General features: G+C 49.8%; 1 protein-coding gene across 1 annotated transcript; it reads right to left on the minus strand.

Annotated features, from left to right (window-relative positions):
* Positions 1-377: 377 nt before the first annotated feature.
* Positions 378-2,979, minus strand: FAM43A (family with sequence similarity 43 member A). The gene has a single exon (XM_069472761.1). It carries the CDS (start codon positions 2,083-2,085, stop codon positions 808-810), a length of 1,278 nt encoding a protein of 425 aa, XP_069328862.1. The 5' UTR covers positions 2,086-2,979; the 3' UTR covers positions 378-807.
* Between the last annotated feature and the right edge of the window lie 9,324 nt (positions 2,980-12,303).

The raw sequence follows: 12,303 nt of genomic DNA on the forward strand, positions 1-12,303 counted from the left end.
GTTTCTTTTGCACAGCAAAAGACATAAACATTCAGCTCTGAGAACACAGTTATGTACAAAATAAAGATGTCAAAAATACTTCACAACAGTGCAAAAATATTTTACACAGTATCATGGAGTGAGATCTTTTGAGCAAGAGGAAGGGGTGTGTGTGTTTCTAAAGGAAAACTCCTTTTTCAGATATTAGATGTCTTTAACTGTAAACAAAATGCAACTTTCTTTCATCTCCCCCCCCCAACAGTTATTTGAGGAATTTGGCAGAATTTCAAGGGTCTGAGTCTTGAGGTAAACAGCCCAAGCTCTTGCACCAAAAAGAACTGCGGACAAAGGGGTGGCATTGAAGCCTCAAACATTTGTGAGAGCAAATCCTTTTTTTTTTTTTTTTTTTTCAATATGTCAATGACAGTGCAAGGCCCTCCCAGGGGGCTGGGGGAGGAAGTTAACCCCTCCTCCTCAGGCCCCAGCTGCCCCACAAACAGGAAACTGGCCGGCAGGAGAGACTTTTGCGAACTTCAGCCCAGCCGGCCTTCCTTCACCCCCTCCCGCAGGACGGCCTCGCGCCTTCCTTGCAGGGGTTTCCCCCGCTCTCACGTCTCCCCACATCCCCAAGCGCAGCCTGAGCCCGCCTCGAACAGAACTTAAAGTGTTGGGGCAAGGGCACGGGGCGGGGAGCCAGGGTGAATTCTGGGCCTCACATGCCCCATTTCCCCTTTCCTGGGCGAGGGCGGGGGATAGGGAGGTTGTCAGGACCACGGATGGGGACCCACAGTGGGGTGCCGGGGGCGCACAGAGGAGTCTTCTGGGAGATCAGCCCGAGTGGGGCTCGTCCAGGCTCGCGCTGTCGGCTGTGCCGGGCGGGTCCACGGCGGTGGCGGTGGCGGAGGTGGCGTCCGGGCCCCCACCCTCGATGGAGCTCTCGCTGCCGGTGCTCTCGCCCGACAGCAGGCGCGTCACCCGCAAGTCGGCCTGCAGAGTGCGCACGTCGTTGCCGAAGCTGAAGTCGCCCAGGTCTCTAATAAGCTGCGACAGCTCGGCCTTCATGTCGGAGGCGCTACCCAGCAGCAGAGGCGGCGGCCCGGCTCCCGGGCCCAACGAGCCCCCGTCGCCCCCCAACGCCTCCTCGCGGCCATTCTCCAGTGTGTCCAGCAAGTCCCCGCACTCTAAGTGCATGGCCACCACCAGCGCCCGCTGCACCTCGGCCTCCTGCTCTGCTGGATCGCCCTCCCCAGCACGGTCCTCCTCTGCCTCCAAGCAGCCCACGGGGTGCTCCTCTTCCTCTTCCTCCTGCAGCTCCTGCTCCTGCTGTTCGCCGAGCAGGTCCTCAGTGATGGAGCCGAGCTTGGGCGCGCTGCGGCTGCGCTCCACCGGCGGTTTGTAGCAGCTGGGTCCGTGCAGGAGCAGCTTGCGCAGCGGCACTAGCGGGATGGTGTGCGCGCCCACCAGCTCCTGCTGCTGGTGACGCGCGTCGTCCCGCCGTTTGAGGCGTTTAAATTCCGCCAGCGCGTTGGCAGATGTCTGGTAGAGTAGCAGGGCCATGGCTTGCGCCTTCTCGGGCTTGGACACCAGCACAGCGTGGCAGCGCAGCATTACCGCCTTGTGCTTTAGCTCGTGTCGGTACACCCATGCGAAGACCTTAGGCAGCCGCGCGTCTGCCACGCAGTAGGTGACACGGTGCAGCAAGTAGAGGTGGCCCGGGCGGCGCAGCGCGCGCTCCTCAGCGTGCACCATGCGAATACCCTGCGCACTCACCGTCAGCTTCATCTTGGTGCCCTGACGGCCCGCCTCGCTCTTGCTCCAGATCTTGCCCACGGCTAGGTCGGTACAGCCGTCGCCGCGCGCCTGGATGGTGGTGGCATTGCCCAGGTAGAGCACGGTGTAAGTGGGGTCCTCGCTGGTGATGTGCAGCTTCTTGCGCTTGGAGCGGAACATGCTGCCCACCCGGCTAAGCGCGCCTTCGGGGCACGCCCGCGCCAGCGAGCTGAGCGCTGAGTAGTGCAGGCTTACAGCGTAGCCCTTGGGCTTGGACGCCTGCCGCGGCGGCGCCTCGGCCAGCAGCTCGAACTTGTGCTTCTTCCACGGCAGCATCTCCGAAGGGCGCCCCGGCACAGCTGGGCGGCGGCGGCGGAGCGCCGGGTGCGAGCCCCGCTGAGCCACCCGCCCCGGCCCGGGTTCAGCCCGGGCAAGACCGAAAAATAAAACTCTGTTGGGAGCGGCCCAGTGGCAGGAGTTGGGGGAAGGAGAGGAGAGATAGTGTTTAGACACCCCGCAGGGGTTGGGCTAGAATTTTTAAGAGAAGACAATGGGGGATGGAAGGGAAGAGCGCGCGCGCGTACACACACAGAACTACCCCCAGGCTGGGCAAGGACGAGGGCAGAGTTTCAGGCAAGCAACAAAATGAGAGGGAACGAGAGTGGAGCAAAATGTCTTAGAAAAAAGCTAGATGCGCGCGTGCAAATAAATAAAGGGAGCCCCAGCAAAAGCACCCGAGATGGTGAGAGAATATGCAGAAACTCCCCAGCGAAGGTGAAAAGGGCCCCCTGACACACACAACTCCCGGGCCTGGGGGCAGAAATCGCGGAAACTCTACAGCGACTGTCCCTGGGGGCCACTGCTCCCCACCCCCAAGGGGTGCTGGAGATGGAGAGCCCCTCGGCTGGGCTGGTCCGAGAATCAGCAGCTTGCCCGAAGTGCGGTCAGATGGCGGGTGCGGCCGGCCGCGGCGGCCCAGCGCAGCAGTTCCGCGGTGGCTCACTGCATCTCCGCTCCGGCCGGACGCCGGGGACTCGCGCTCGGCCGCCTCACTGCCCGGGCTGGCCTGGCCAGGGGAGCGCTGGTCTCCAAGGGCGGGGCGCGCGCATGGCCGGCTCCGGGGACCACTGCTACCTCATTTCTTCCCTTCGGGGTGTCCAACTCCACTCGCGGGCTCTCCTGGGTCGGCTGCCCGCCTTTGCAGCGCGCCCTCTCCGGTGCAGCGAGCGGTGGCCGGCTCGCCCGCCTCACATCCTTGCCGTCCGAGGGGAAGATCTCGGGTAAATATAGGCCGGCGCGAACCATTCGCCGCGCGGGGACAGGGGAGGAGCGGAGAAGAGGATCGGTTTCGGGCTCCAACGCCGGGCAAATTTCTGGTCTCTTAAAGGGACCCGGTAGCAGCCATTGGTGGAGGGAGGGCGGAGACCGATCCAATCTGGCAATTACATCCCAAATTTACCAGCGTCTCTTTTATCTACAGAAACCACCAAGATCTGGGGTTACCCCGCAGCGAAAGGAACTTGAACTGTGACACTCCACCCCCAGGCTGAATTGCGACTCACTGAATAAATGTATGTCTAGATCGAAACTTCTGGGGGAGGTGGTGGAAGATGAGATTATAGACTATAACGTCCTATGCAAAATGGTTAAAAAAACGGTGTTTTTTTCCCTTGTGTGACAGCTCTCTAAGAAGGACTGCTGTTTAATATTATTATTTTCAAAATTGTATTCGATTAAAGGAAACAAAGAGGCACAGAAAACACCAAGACTTATCTTTCACTATCTAGGAGCCCCTTTCTCACAGGTAAGCAGCAGATGGTGAAAAGTGAGGTGAGTGGTAATGTGATTGGAGTGAACAATATAGTATATGGTCAATAAGTAAGGTGCTTCCCGCTCCTAACCACCCCCCTGCCCCCAAATACCTATTCCTGCTTTCGGGCTTCAGAGTAGAACAGTTTTCTGAGCTATATACAATTTCTAAGTAATGCTTGTGTGTGGTTAGAATGCAGTTTACTTTGGCAGGCCAGTCATTTGGTTTTATTATATCATTGACCCATTTTGGATGAGAATTCCTAGTAAAAATTCAAATGACATTTTTTATATGAGTATCAAATAATGTCTGGCCACCCTCCAGTGCGAGTGATAATTGCATCAGTCATGCTTTTCTCATGGGCCAACTGGACAATGTAGTTTTAGTCATGTGACCAGTTTGACCCTTGGCTAATAACTCATTTCTGGGCCCTTAAAACAACCTGCTTGCCTCTATGGTCTGCTCAGTCAAAGCAAAAAGATTTCTGGCTGGAATGTGTGATAAATGTCTGGATGATCCTGCATCAAACTCCCAGGCTTATCCTGGAGGAGGACAGTGGTCCCTCCCCACAGGCCCAGTCCACTAGGGATCCTGGATGTCTCCGGCCTCCATGCCAGATCCTCATGTCAGAACCACTGCAGCTGCTCCTGGAAATTGCTTAATGCTCTACCTTTGCTAACTTTTAACCTTCCTTTGAACTGTAACCCAATTTTCTCGGAGTCATAAGTTCTGAGTTTCAATTTAACTAACTTCTCTGAGTACCTTTTGGTTCTAGGCCCTGAGCTAGGAGCAGATCCAATTACTGTCTCTAAGAAGCTCCTGGGCCAATGAAGAATGTAAATTCCACCGAACGCTGGGCTTCCACTGGAATGTAGGCTCAATGAAAGTACCCTGCATCCCCAGTGTGTGGTACAAATAGGCACTCAATAAATGTCTGTTGAATTAATGAATGAGACATGCATGTGAACAAGAAGACACAGTGGACTAAATGCTAATAAGAAAGACCCAAAGTGCTATGAGAATCTGGAAGAAAAGTTTCATCGTGACTACGAAAATCAGAAAAGGCTTCATGGAGGTGGAGACATTTCAAGAGTGAACAGGATTTCTCCAAACAGGAAAAGATTGAAAGGCTTTCCAAGTATAGAGGACAGCAAAACTAGAGAAGGATATAAATGCATGCACATGCACAGATTCAGATGGAGTTTAATGATTGTGAGAATGAAAGAAGAAAGTTTCCTGATGGTGCTTTTTGGCCCTCCTAGTCTCTAAGGGAAGGAGTGGCCTTTTCACAGCTGACTGGTCCTATGGTGCCCTTTAGTCAGAGCCATAATGCCTTCCTCCTCAGCTGTACTGATCAGTTAATGTAGGAATACCAGACACGGTGTTGGAATGAGGTAGTTAAGACTATCTGTAATAAGCCATTTAAGCCAACATTAATTCCTCAAACTACTGGAATATCTTGCAGTGGCAATGCAGTAGACAGTACATGCTCCAAAAGATAAAAAGTTCTGGTAAAAACATACCACCAAATTAACCTGTGCTAAGCGACCTTCAGCTCGTCCATAATCTCAAATCTAAACTCTATGTAAGCAGACATCATGTTCAAGCGGTTTACATTTCCAAGTGGCTTGGAGGTCCAAGGGGGAGCTAAGGCTGGTCTCAGCCTCTGCAAGAGATACCACTTTGTGCTTCATGTGATGGCAGGGAAACCAGTGGACCACAGTGGCAGGGAGGAGTTCACTGGCAGGCCAGGCTTTTCAGCAGTGGCCAGAGTGCCAGGCCCAGATGCACAGACCCACAGAGCAGCTCCTGTTGACTAGCCTATGTCACGCCTTGACTGCCTTCTTAATAAGCTTGTTTTCAACCTCGGGAGAACACAAAGATTCTAGGCCACTGTGAACACCCCAGTGTGTGAGTCATGCTCCGTGCCTGTGCTCAAAGATCCAGGAAGAGAACCCACTGTCTCCTTGGGACCTGGGCCTGGGCCAGCCTCTGGGGCCTGCTTCACCTTATAGAGAAGCTGGCCACCCCTGCCCAAAGCATACATTCCAGCTGAGGCTGCGGTTCTTCAGCTGGGACAGCTGGCGGCACCATTTATGAGTCCACACCACAGATTCGAGACAGGGCAGTTCCAGAACAGAACATTAGCAAAGTTGAATTGGGAACGGGTTAGAAACTGCAGACTACTTTCTTTGAAATGACATTGCCCCATCTACTGGTAGCCCGCAAAAATGCCACGTGATGGGATGGCTTCTCATAAAACCCGATAAGCCAGTGGTTGAACCAACAGGCAGCCAAGTCACAGCTGGAAGGAAATGCTGTGACCAGGAGTTCCAGCCCCAAACTTGACATCTGAGAGTCAGCCTTTCAGCTTACAGAAGGCTTTTGAACAGGTTCCTTCTGGACCGCCTTATGTCTCGCATGGTGCCCCTTCTCCGCCCTCCTCTAATATCCCACTCACTGGACACTGGCTTCAGAGATGACAAATGACAAATCTGGAATCTTCAAAGTCATTCAGCAAATATTGTTGAGAGTCTCCCATGGATGTGACACAGTTGCTGGATATAGCACTAAAGAAGACAGATAGGTCTTTGACTTCATGGGATTTATGGCCTATGGGTAGAGAGGGCAGATATTACAATAAACAGAGAAATAACTAATAAAATACCAGATAGTGACAAGTCTCTGAAGAAAAGGAAGCAGTCTTAGGAGTGGAAGGTGGCTGTTTTAGACAGGATGGTCAGGGAAGGTGGCCTGGCCAGAGACTCAAATGAGACAGAGCTAGCTATGCAAAGAGATAGGGGACAGCGTGCTCCAGCCTGTGCCGGCCAGTATGGCTGTCACTGGCCACGTGCAGCTGCTGAGCACTTGGAACATGGCTGGCCCAAATGGAGACATGCCACAAGTCTGAAAGACAACGCTGGATTTTGGTTTAGTTTTTGTTTTTTTCTTTATTTAATTTTTGGTTTTAGCTACTTTCATCTCTGTAAGACACACTGGATTTTGAAGACTTAGTAAGACAAAAAGAATGTGAAAGACCTAAATAATTTTATATTAATTATATATTAAATGATAATATTTTGGCTATAGTGGGTTAAATAAAAGATATGATTAAAATTAATTTTGTCTATTTCTTTTTGCTCCTTTAATGTGTCCACTAGATACCTTGGTTTAGCCCAGTGAGACCTGTATTAGATATTTAACCTGCAGAATTGTAAATTTGTGTTGATTTAAGCCACCAAGTTTGTGCTGATTTGTTATAGTAGCAGTTCTCCTCCCATCCAGTCATCTTTTCCCTTATCCTGGCTCTGTTCCCTCTTCCACTCTCCTCAATAGGTACCCTAAATCTTTACTAGTTTCCCAAAGCCACCTGCTCTCCCCAGAGCCAAGCAGAGCTGACGGGGCGCTTCCCCAACAAGAGGGGGCAGTCAGAGCAACCTCCAGCCCCAGCTAGTCTACAAACAGCACATCCACACCGATGCCCACCCCCCTCCTCCAGACTCAGAAGTCTCTCCTCCTTTGAACCTGTCCCCCTCAAAGCCAGCCTCCACACTGTTACCAAACCACAAATCTGACCTGGATCCTCTTCCCATTTTAACCCTTCAGTTGCTTCCCACCAGCCACAGGATGCACTCCCAGCTCCTCAGTCTAACACACGAGAATTTGCAGGTCTGGCACGTGCTCATTCTTCTCTCTGGCCCCCTAATTTATGCTCCAGCAGTGGAAAATACCCTGTACTTCTTCCTGTGCTCGTGAGACTGTCTCTTCCCTGCCTGCCATTGCTTGTGTGGTTCCATCTATTAATCAGAAATGACCTCCTCTTGCCACTTCCCCTGGCTGATTCCTACTCATTTTTAAAGAACCAGCTCAGGTATACCATTTTCTCCAGGAAAACATCCTGCACCTAGCTAACTCCTTCTCCGTGCTCCCTTGTGTGTACCTTTACCTCTGCACTGGCTTATTATAATATTTTCTTTAACTCTCTGCCTCCCCCACTAGACTGGGAGCTCCTTCAGGGTGGGGACTATATTTTATTCACTCTTTGTGTCCCTAGTTCCTAGCATAATGCCTGCCACTAAGTCAATGTACGGTAAATGTTTGTGCAATGAACACTAACCATGTGTTTGTGAAAATAGTAACAGGACTGTCACAAGCACAGGCTATCAGAACTGGAAGGACCCTTCTAGATAATCTAGTCAAACTCCCCTGGTTTTACAGATGAGGAGACTGAGGGCCTGACAATGCATGTGCATGGCCATACGGTGATTTAGTGGCCAAGCCAAGATCAGGACTCATGTGGCCTGAATCTCAATTCGGGGCACTTTCCTTCTGCTAAACATAAGGCCAAAAGCTTTTAAACACATAAATGTGTAGAACTCATGTTCTTCACTTGCTCCCCCTCTATGAAGGGCTAGGTTTGAGGGTTTCATAGGCTCAATTGTTAAACTGAGCGGGAGCAGCCCTCACCAGCCAAACATACTTCTCCCTGTGACCTGACTGTGTAGTCACTCTCTGGGCCCCTTAATGAAAAGTCCACTCGTTAATGGCTTTCACTGCTCCTAAAGAGGTTGGAGTCAAGACTGCCTCAGGACCCCACCAGTGAGACTTGGACCTCTGTAGTGGTCCAGATCCCACACAGGTCTGTGAAAGTATGGTGGCCCATTGGGTTCCTCTGCTCTGCCTAGTAACCTTGACCTCTCTAGCGTTTTCACTTCAAAAACAATGAGACTTGTAACAGTTCCTATTTCTCAGGAAATAGTACAAGGTACAAATAAGATTAAATGCATGTGATAAATACTTGGAGATTTTCAAACTAAGAGCAGAGAGGGTACTAGGCAAGCCAGTGTTTTAGTTTGTCTCTTGTTTTTGAACTTCCCTCTGGGCATGTGGGCCCAGCACATCTATAGCTGGGCTATGCAAATGATTGAGCAAGATAATAGCTGTTCAATCACAAACATCAGCTTAACTGGCCTCTCTATACTAGGTGCTGGAGGGATGCACAGGGCCCCCTCCTTAAGGAGTTTAAATCATCTAGTATTCACTCATTCGGAGAGGACCTGAGGGGGTAGCTTTTGGTATGCTGCAGGAGATGAAACATAGGTGCGAATAAGTTTGATCTGAGATAGTGAAGGCTGAACTTAACGTAGAGTACTCTGGAAACTCAGAGGGAAAATAACTTGTAGTCAAACAGTGAAGAGACCAGGGCCCTCTTTATGGAGGGGGTGGATTTCATGCTAAGCATGGAAGGGTGGGCAGATTGCCATAAAGAGAGACAGGAGAGACAAGTCCAGAGGGAGAGAAAGTGGCTCATGCAGAAGGCAGTCAGTGTTGAACACTAAATGACTGGGCAAAGGCAGGGAATGCTTGTGTATTGAGCCCTTACTACGTATCAGACACCGTGCTAAGTGCTTCAGATCTATCCAAGCATTTCGTCCTCCTAAGAGTGTTGACAGGTCTGTGCTAGTCTCTTCATTTTACAGAGGGAAAGGACTAAGGCTTGGAGGAGTTAGGAAACTTTCCCAAGATCCCCAAAGCGTACTTCTTTGCATCTGAATTGGGCCAGGGCCTGACTCCTCAGGGCCTTGAATGGCAGGCAGAGGCGTCTCCCAAACTGTGATGAGTCACTGGAGGCACTGGAACAGGGACTGCCATGATCAGAGCCAAGCTCCGATACCCAGAGAGAGCAGGGAAGATAGCCAGCCACCCACACCCCAGCCCTGACTCACTGAGGGCCCCAGAGCAAGCTGCTGTCCCTCTCTGGGCCTTTGCCTCCTTGTTTGTGAGCTGAACAAATTTCCTTCCAGTGCTAAGATCACAGAAGACTGTATTCACTTCCTAGGGCTGCCATAACAAACTGCCATAAATGGGGTAGCTTAAAACAAAAGAAGTTTATTCTCTCACAGTTGTGGAGGTGAGAAGGAGGAAGCATCCTTCCTTGTCCCTTCTAGTTTCTGACGGTTGCCTGTGATCCTTGGTGTTTTCCTTGGTGTTCCTTGGCTTATGGACATATCACTCCAATCTCTGCCTCTGTCGTCTCATGGCCGTCTCCCTCTCTGTCTTCTGTGTGTGCATCCAGTATTTCTCTTCTTACAAGGACAGAGTCATTGGATTAGGGCCCACCCTAATCCATTATGTTTTCATCTTCACTTGATTCCCTCTGCAAAGACCCTTTTCCAAATAAGATTAGGTCCACAGGTACTCAGGGTTAGGACTTGAATGTATCTTTTTGAGGGACACCATTAACTCAAAACAGAGGCTGTGACAGGAAATCACAGGAGTAAGAGAGGACAATAAACAGTCAGCAGTCTACAAACTCTGGAGGTCCCAAGCCCCCAGTAATGTTCTCGCCATGCTCTTTGCCATGGAGCCTCTCCTTTCACGGGCTGCTTGCTTGAAATGTTTGCTACTGGGACAGAGCCCAGGCAGGAATGCAAAGGCACTAGAAGGAAACCAAGAGAAGTGAAACTATGAGCCTTACAAGTGAGCTTTCTCATCAGTGCCACCAAAGGCAGGGACCAGTGAAGAAAAAGCAGATTGGGGCCGGGCGCGGTGGCTCACGCCTGTAATCCTAGCACTCTGGGTGGCCGAGGTGGGCGGATCGTTTGAGCTCAGGAGTTCGAGACCAGCCTGAGCAAGAGCGAGATCCCATCTCTACTAAAAATAGAAAGACATTATATGGACAGCTAAAAATATATACAGAAAAAATTAGCCGGGCATGGTGGTGCATGCCTGTAGTCCCAGCTACTCGGAGGCTGAGACAGGAGGATCGCCTGAGCTCAGGAGTTTGAGGTTGCTGTGAGCTAGGCTGACGCCACGGCACTCACTCTAGCCTGGGCAACAGAGTGAGACTCTGTCTCAAAAAAAAATAAAAATAAAAAAAAAAATAAAAAAGAAAAAAAAGAAAAAGCGGATTGGCTTGTCCCTTCTGAAGGTGGAGGGAGGAAAAATTATCACCCCTGCATGGTTAGCTTTAAAGCAGAAACTCTGGATATTTTTTTAAAAAGTGGTTATTTTTAACCTTTTCATTTGTAATAATAGTATTCATAACTAATGATAACTAATTTTGCTAGATAATGGTTCGAGGTACCCTCAACCCTCTCATGACAAGGAGGACAAGATAGAGCTTTCTCCCCAAGTTACAGGAAGGCACCACCCTGCTTTTGCCAATCTAGGCACCCTTTCTGAGACCATCATCGTTCCCCTGCTATTTGCAATACTGGGGTGAGACAAAGGGTAGCAGGAAGAGGAAAAGAACCTGCCAGAGTCAGGAGTGCGTTAAGCACCTTAGTGGTTGTATATTCCAGCACCCACTTTGAGGCATGAACCTGACTTAGAACATCTGACACTTGGTTATCTGGCCTTTGCTTGAACACCTCCAGTGTCAGGGAACTCACTACTTTACTAAGCTGTCCATTCCATCTTTGGACTACTCTGATTGTGAGAAGGTTCAAACAAATTGAACCCAAAATTGCAACTCTGTGGTTTCTACCCATTTGTTCTGGCTGTTCTTGCCTTGTATCTACTCAGAACAATCTTCTCTCCCTTCCCTACGATAGTCTGCCACATAATGGAAATGGTCCCACATATCCCTGGAGTCCCCCTCCTCAGACTAGTCGTACTTCCCTCACCTTTTCCTCATACTACATAGTTTTGCATTCCATCACCATCACTAGGTTGATGTGTTAACACTTATTAACATATTTATTAGAGTGATATAAGGAGAGGGGTCACTTTTGGAAACAAAAAGTAAAATTCTGGTGCTCAGAAGCCCTCCTAATGGAGTAGGGTTTACCTGGTGGCATAGTTCATGGCCCACTGCTAACTTGAGCTATTCAACCCTGGCTGAGTCCTTCTGTTAGGCTGATCATCATTAACGTGTAAGTTCATTGCGGCAGGGAGTTTGTCCAGTGCTGAATGACTAAATGAATGGATTGGAGAAGCCTGGTGCTATGTATCTGCAGATTTAGGAGTTGATGATTATTAATTCTACTTCTAGCTTCCTTTACTTTGTTTGACTTTGCTTAACTTTATTGGGTCTCAATTTCTTCAACTAAAAGTACAGAAAAATAACAATACTCTTTCTCTTTTGACCGTTATGATGGGAAAAGTAATTGCAAAGTCCCCTGTGAATAAAAGACCCTGGATATTCCACATATGAGAGCTGAGAAAAAGTTCATGGGGTCAGACACAGTGTACATAGGATCTTGTAGCCCTGCAGTCCCCAACCCCCGGGGCCTCAGACCAGTACCTGTTAGGAACCAGGCTGCACAGCAGGAAGTGAACAGCAGGCAAGTGAGTGAAGCTTCATCTGTATTTACAGCCGTTCCCCATCACTTGCATCACCACATAAGCTCTGCCTCCCGTCAGATCAGCAGTGGCATTAGATTCTCATAGGAGCACAAACTCGACTATAAGCTGTGCATGCAAGGGATCTAGGCTGCATTCTCCTTATAAGAATCTGATGCCTGATGATCTGAGGTGGAGCTTAGGTGATGATGCTAGCACTGGGAAGCAGCTGCAAATATAGATTATCATTAGCAGAGAGGTTTGATTGCACAGAAACCATAATAAATCAATTGCTTATAGACTTATATCAAAACCCTACCAGTGAGTGGCAAGTGACAATTAAGCTGCATCTGGTGGCAAGCTTTATAGTGACAAATGAGCATCTATCTTACTTCAATTGTACAGCTGCATCTGGTGGCAGGCTTTATGTCAGAATCCAGCAGTTTAGGCCATGTGTA

Source organism: Eulemur rufifrons, chromosome 7, assembly GCF_041146395.1.
Source record: "Eulemur rufifrons isolate Redbay chromosome 7, OSU_ERuf_1, whole genome shotgun sequence".
Classification (NCBI taxonomy): Eukaryota; Metazoa; Chordata; class Mammalia; order Primates; family Lemuridae; genus Eulemur; species Eulemur rufifrons.

Excerpts from the sequence above, each read along its gene's own strand:
- FAM43A (XM_069472761.1), bottom strand. The coding sequence starts at position 2,085 with ATGCTGCCGTGGAAGAAGCACAAGTTCGAGCTGCTGGCCGAGGCGCCG.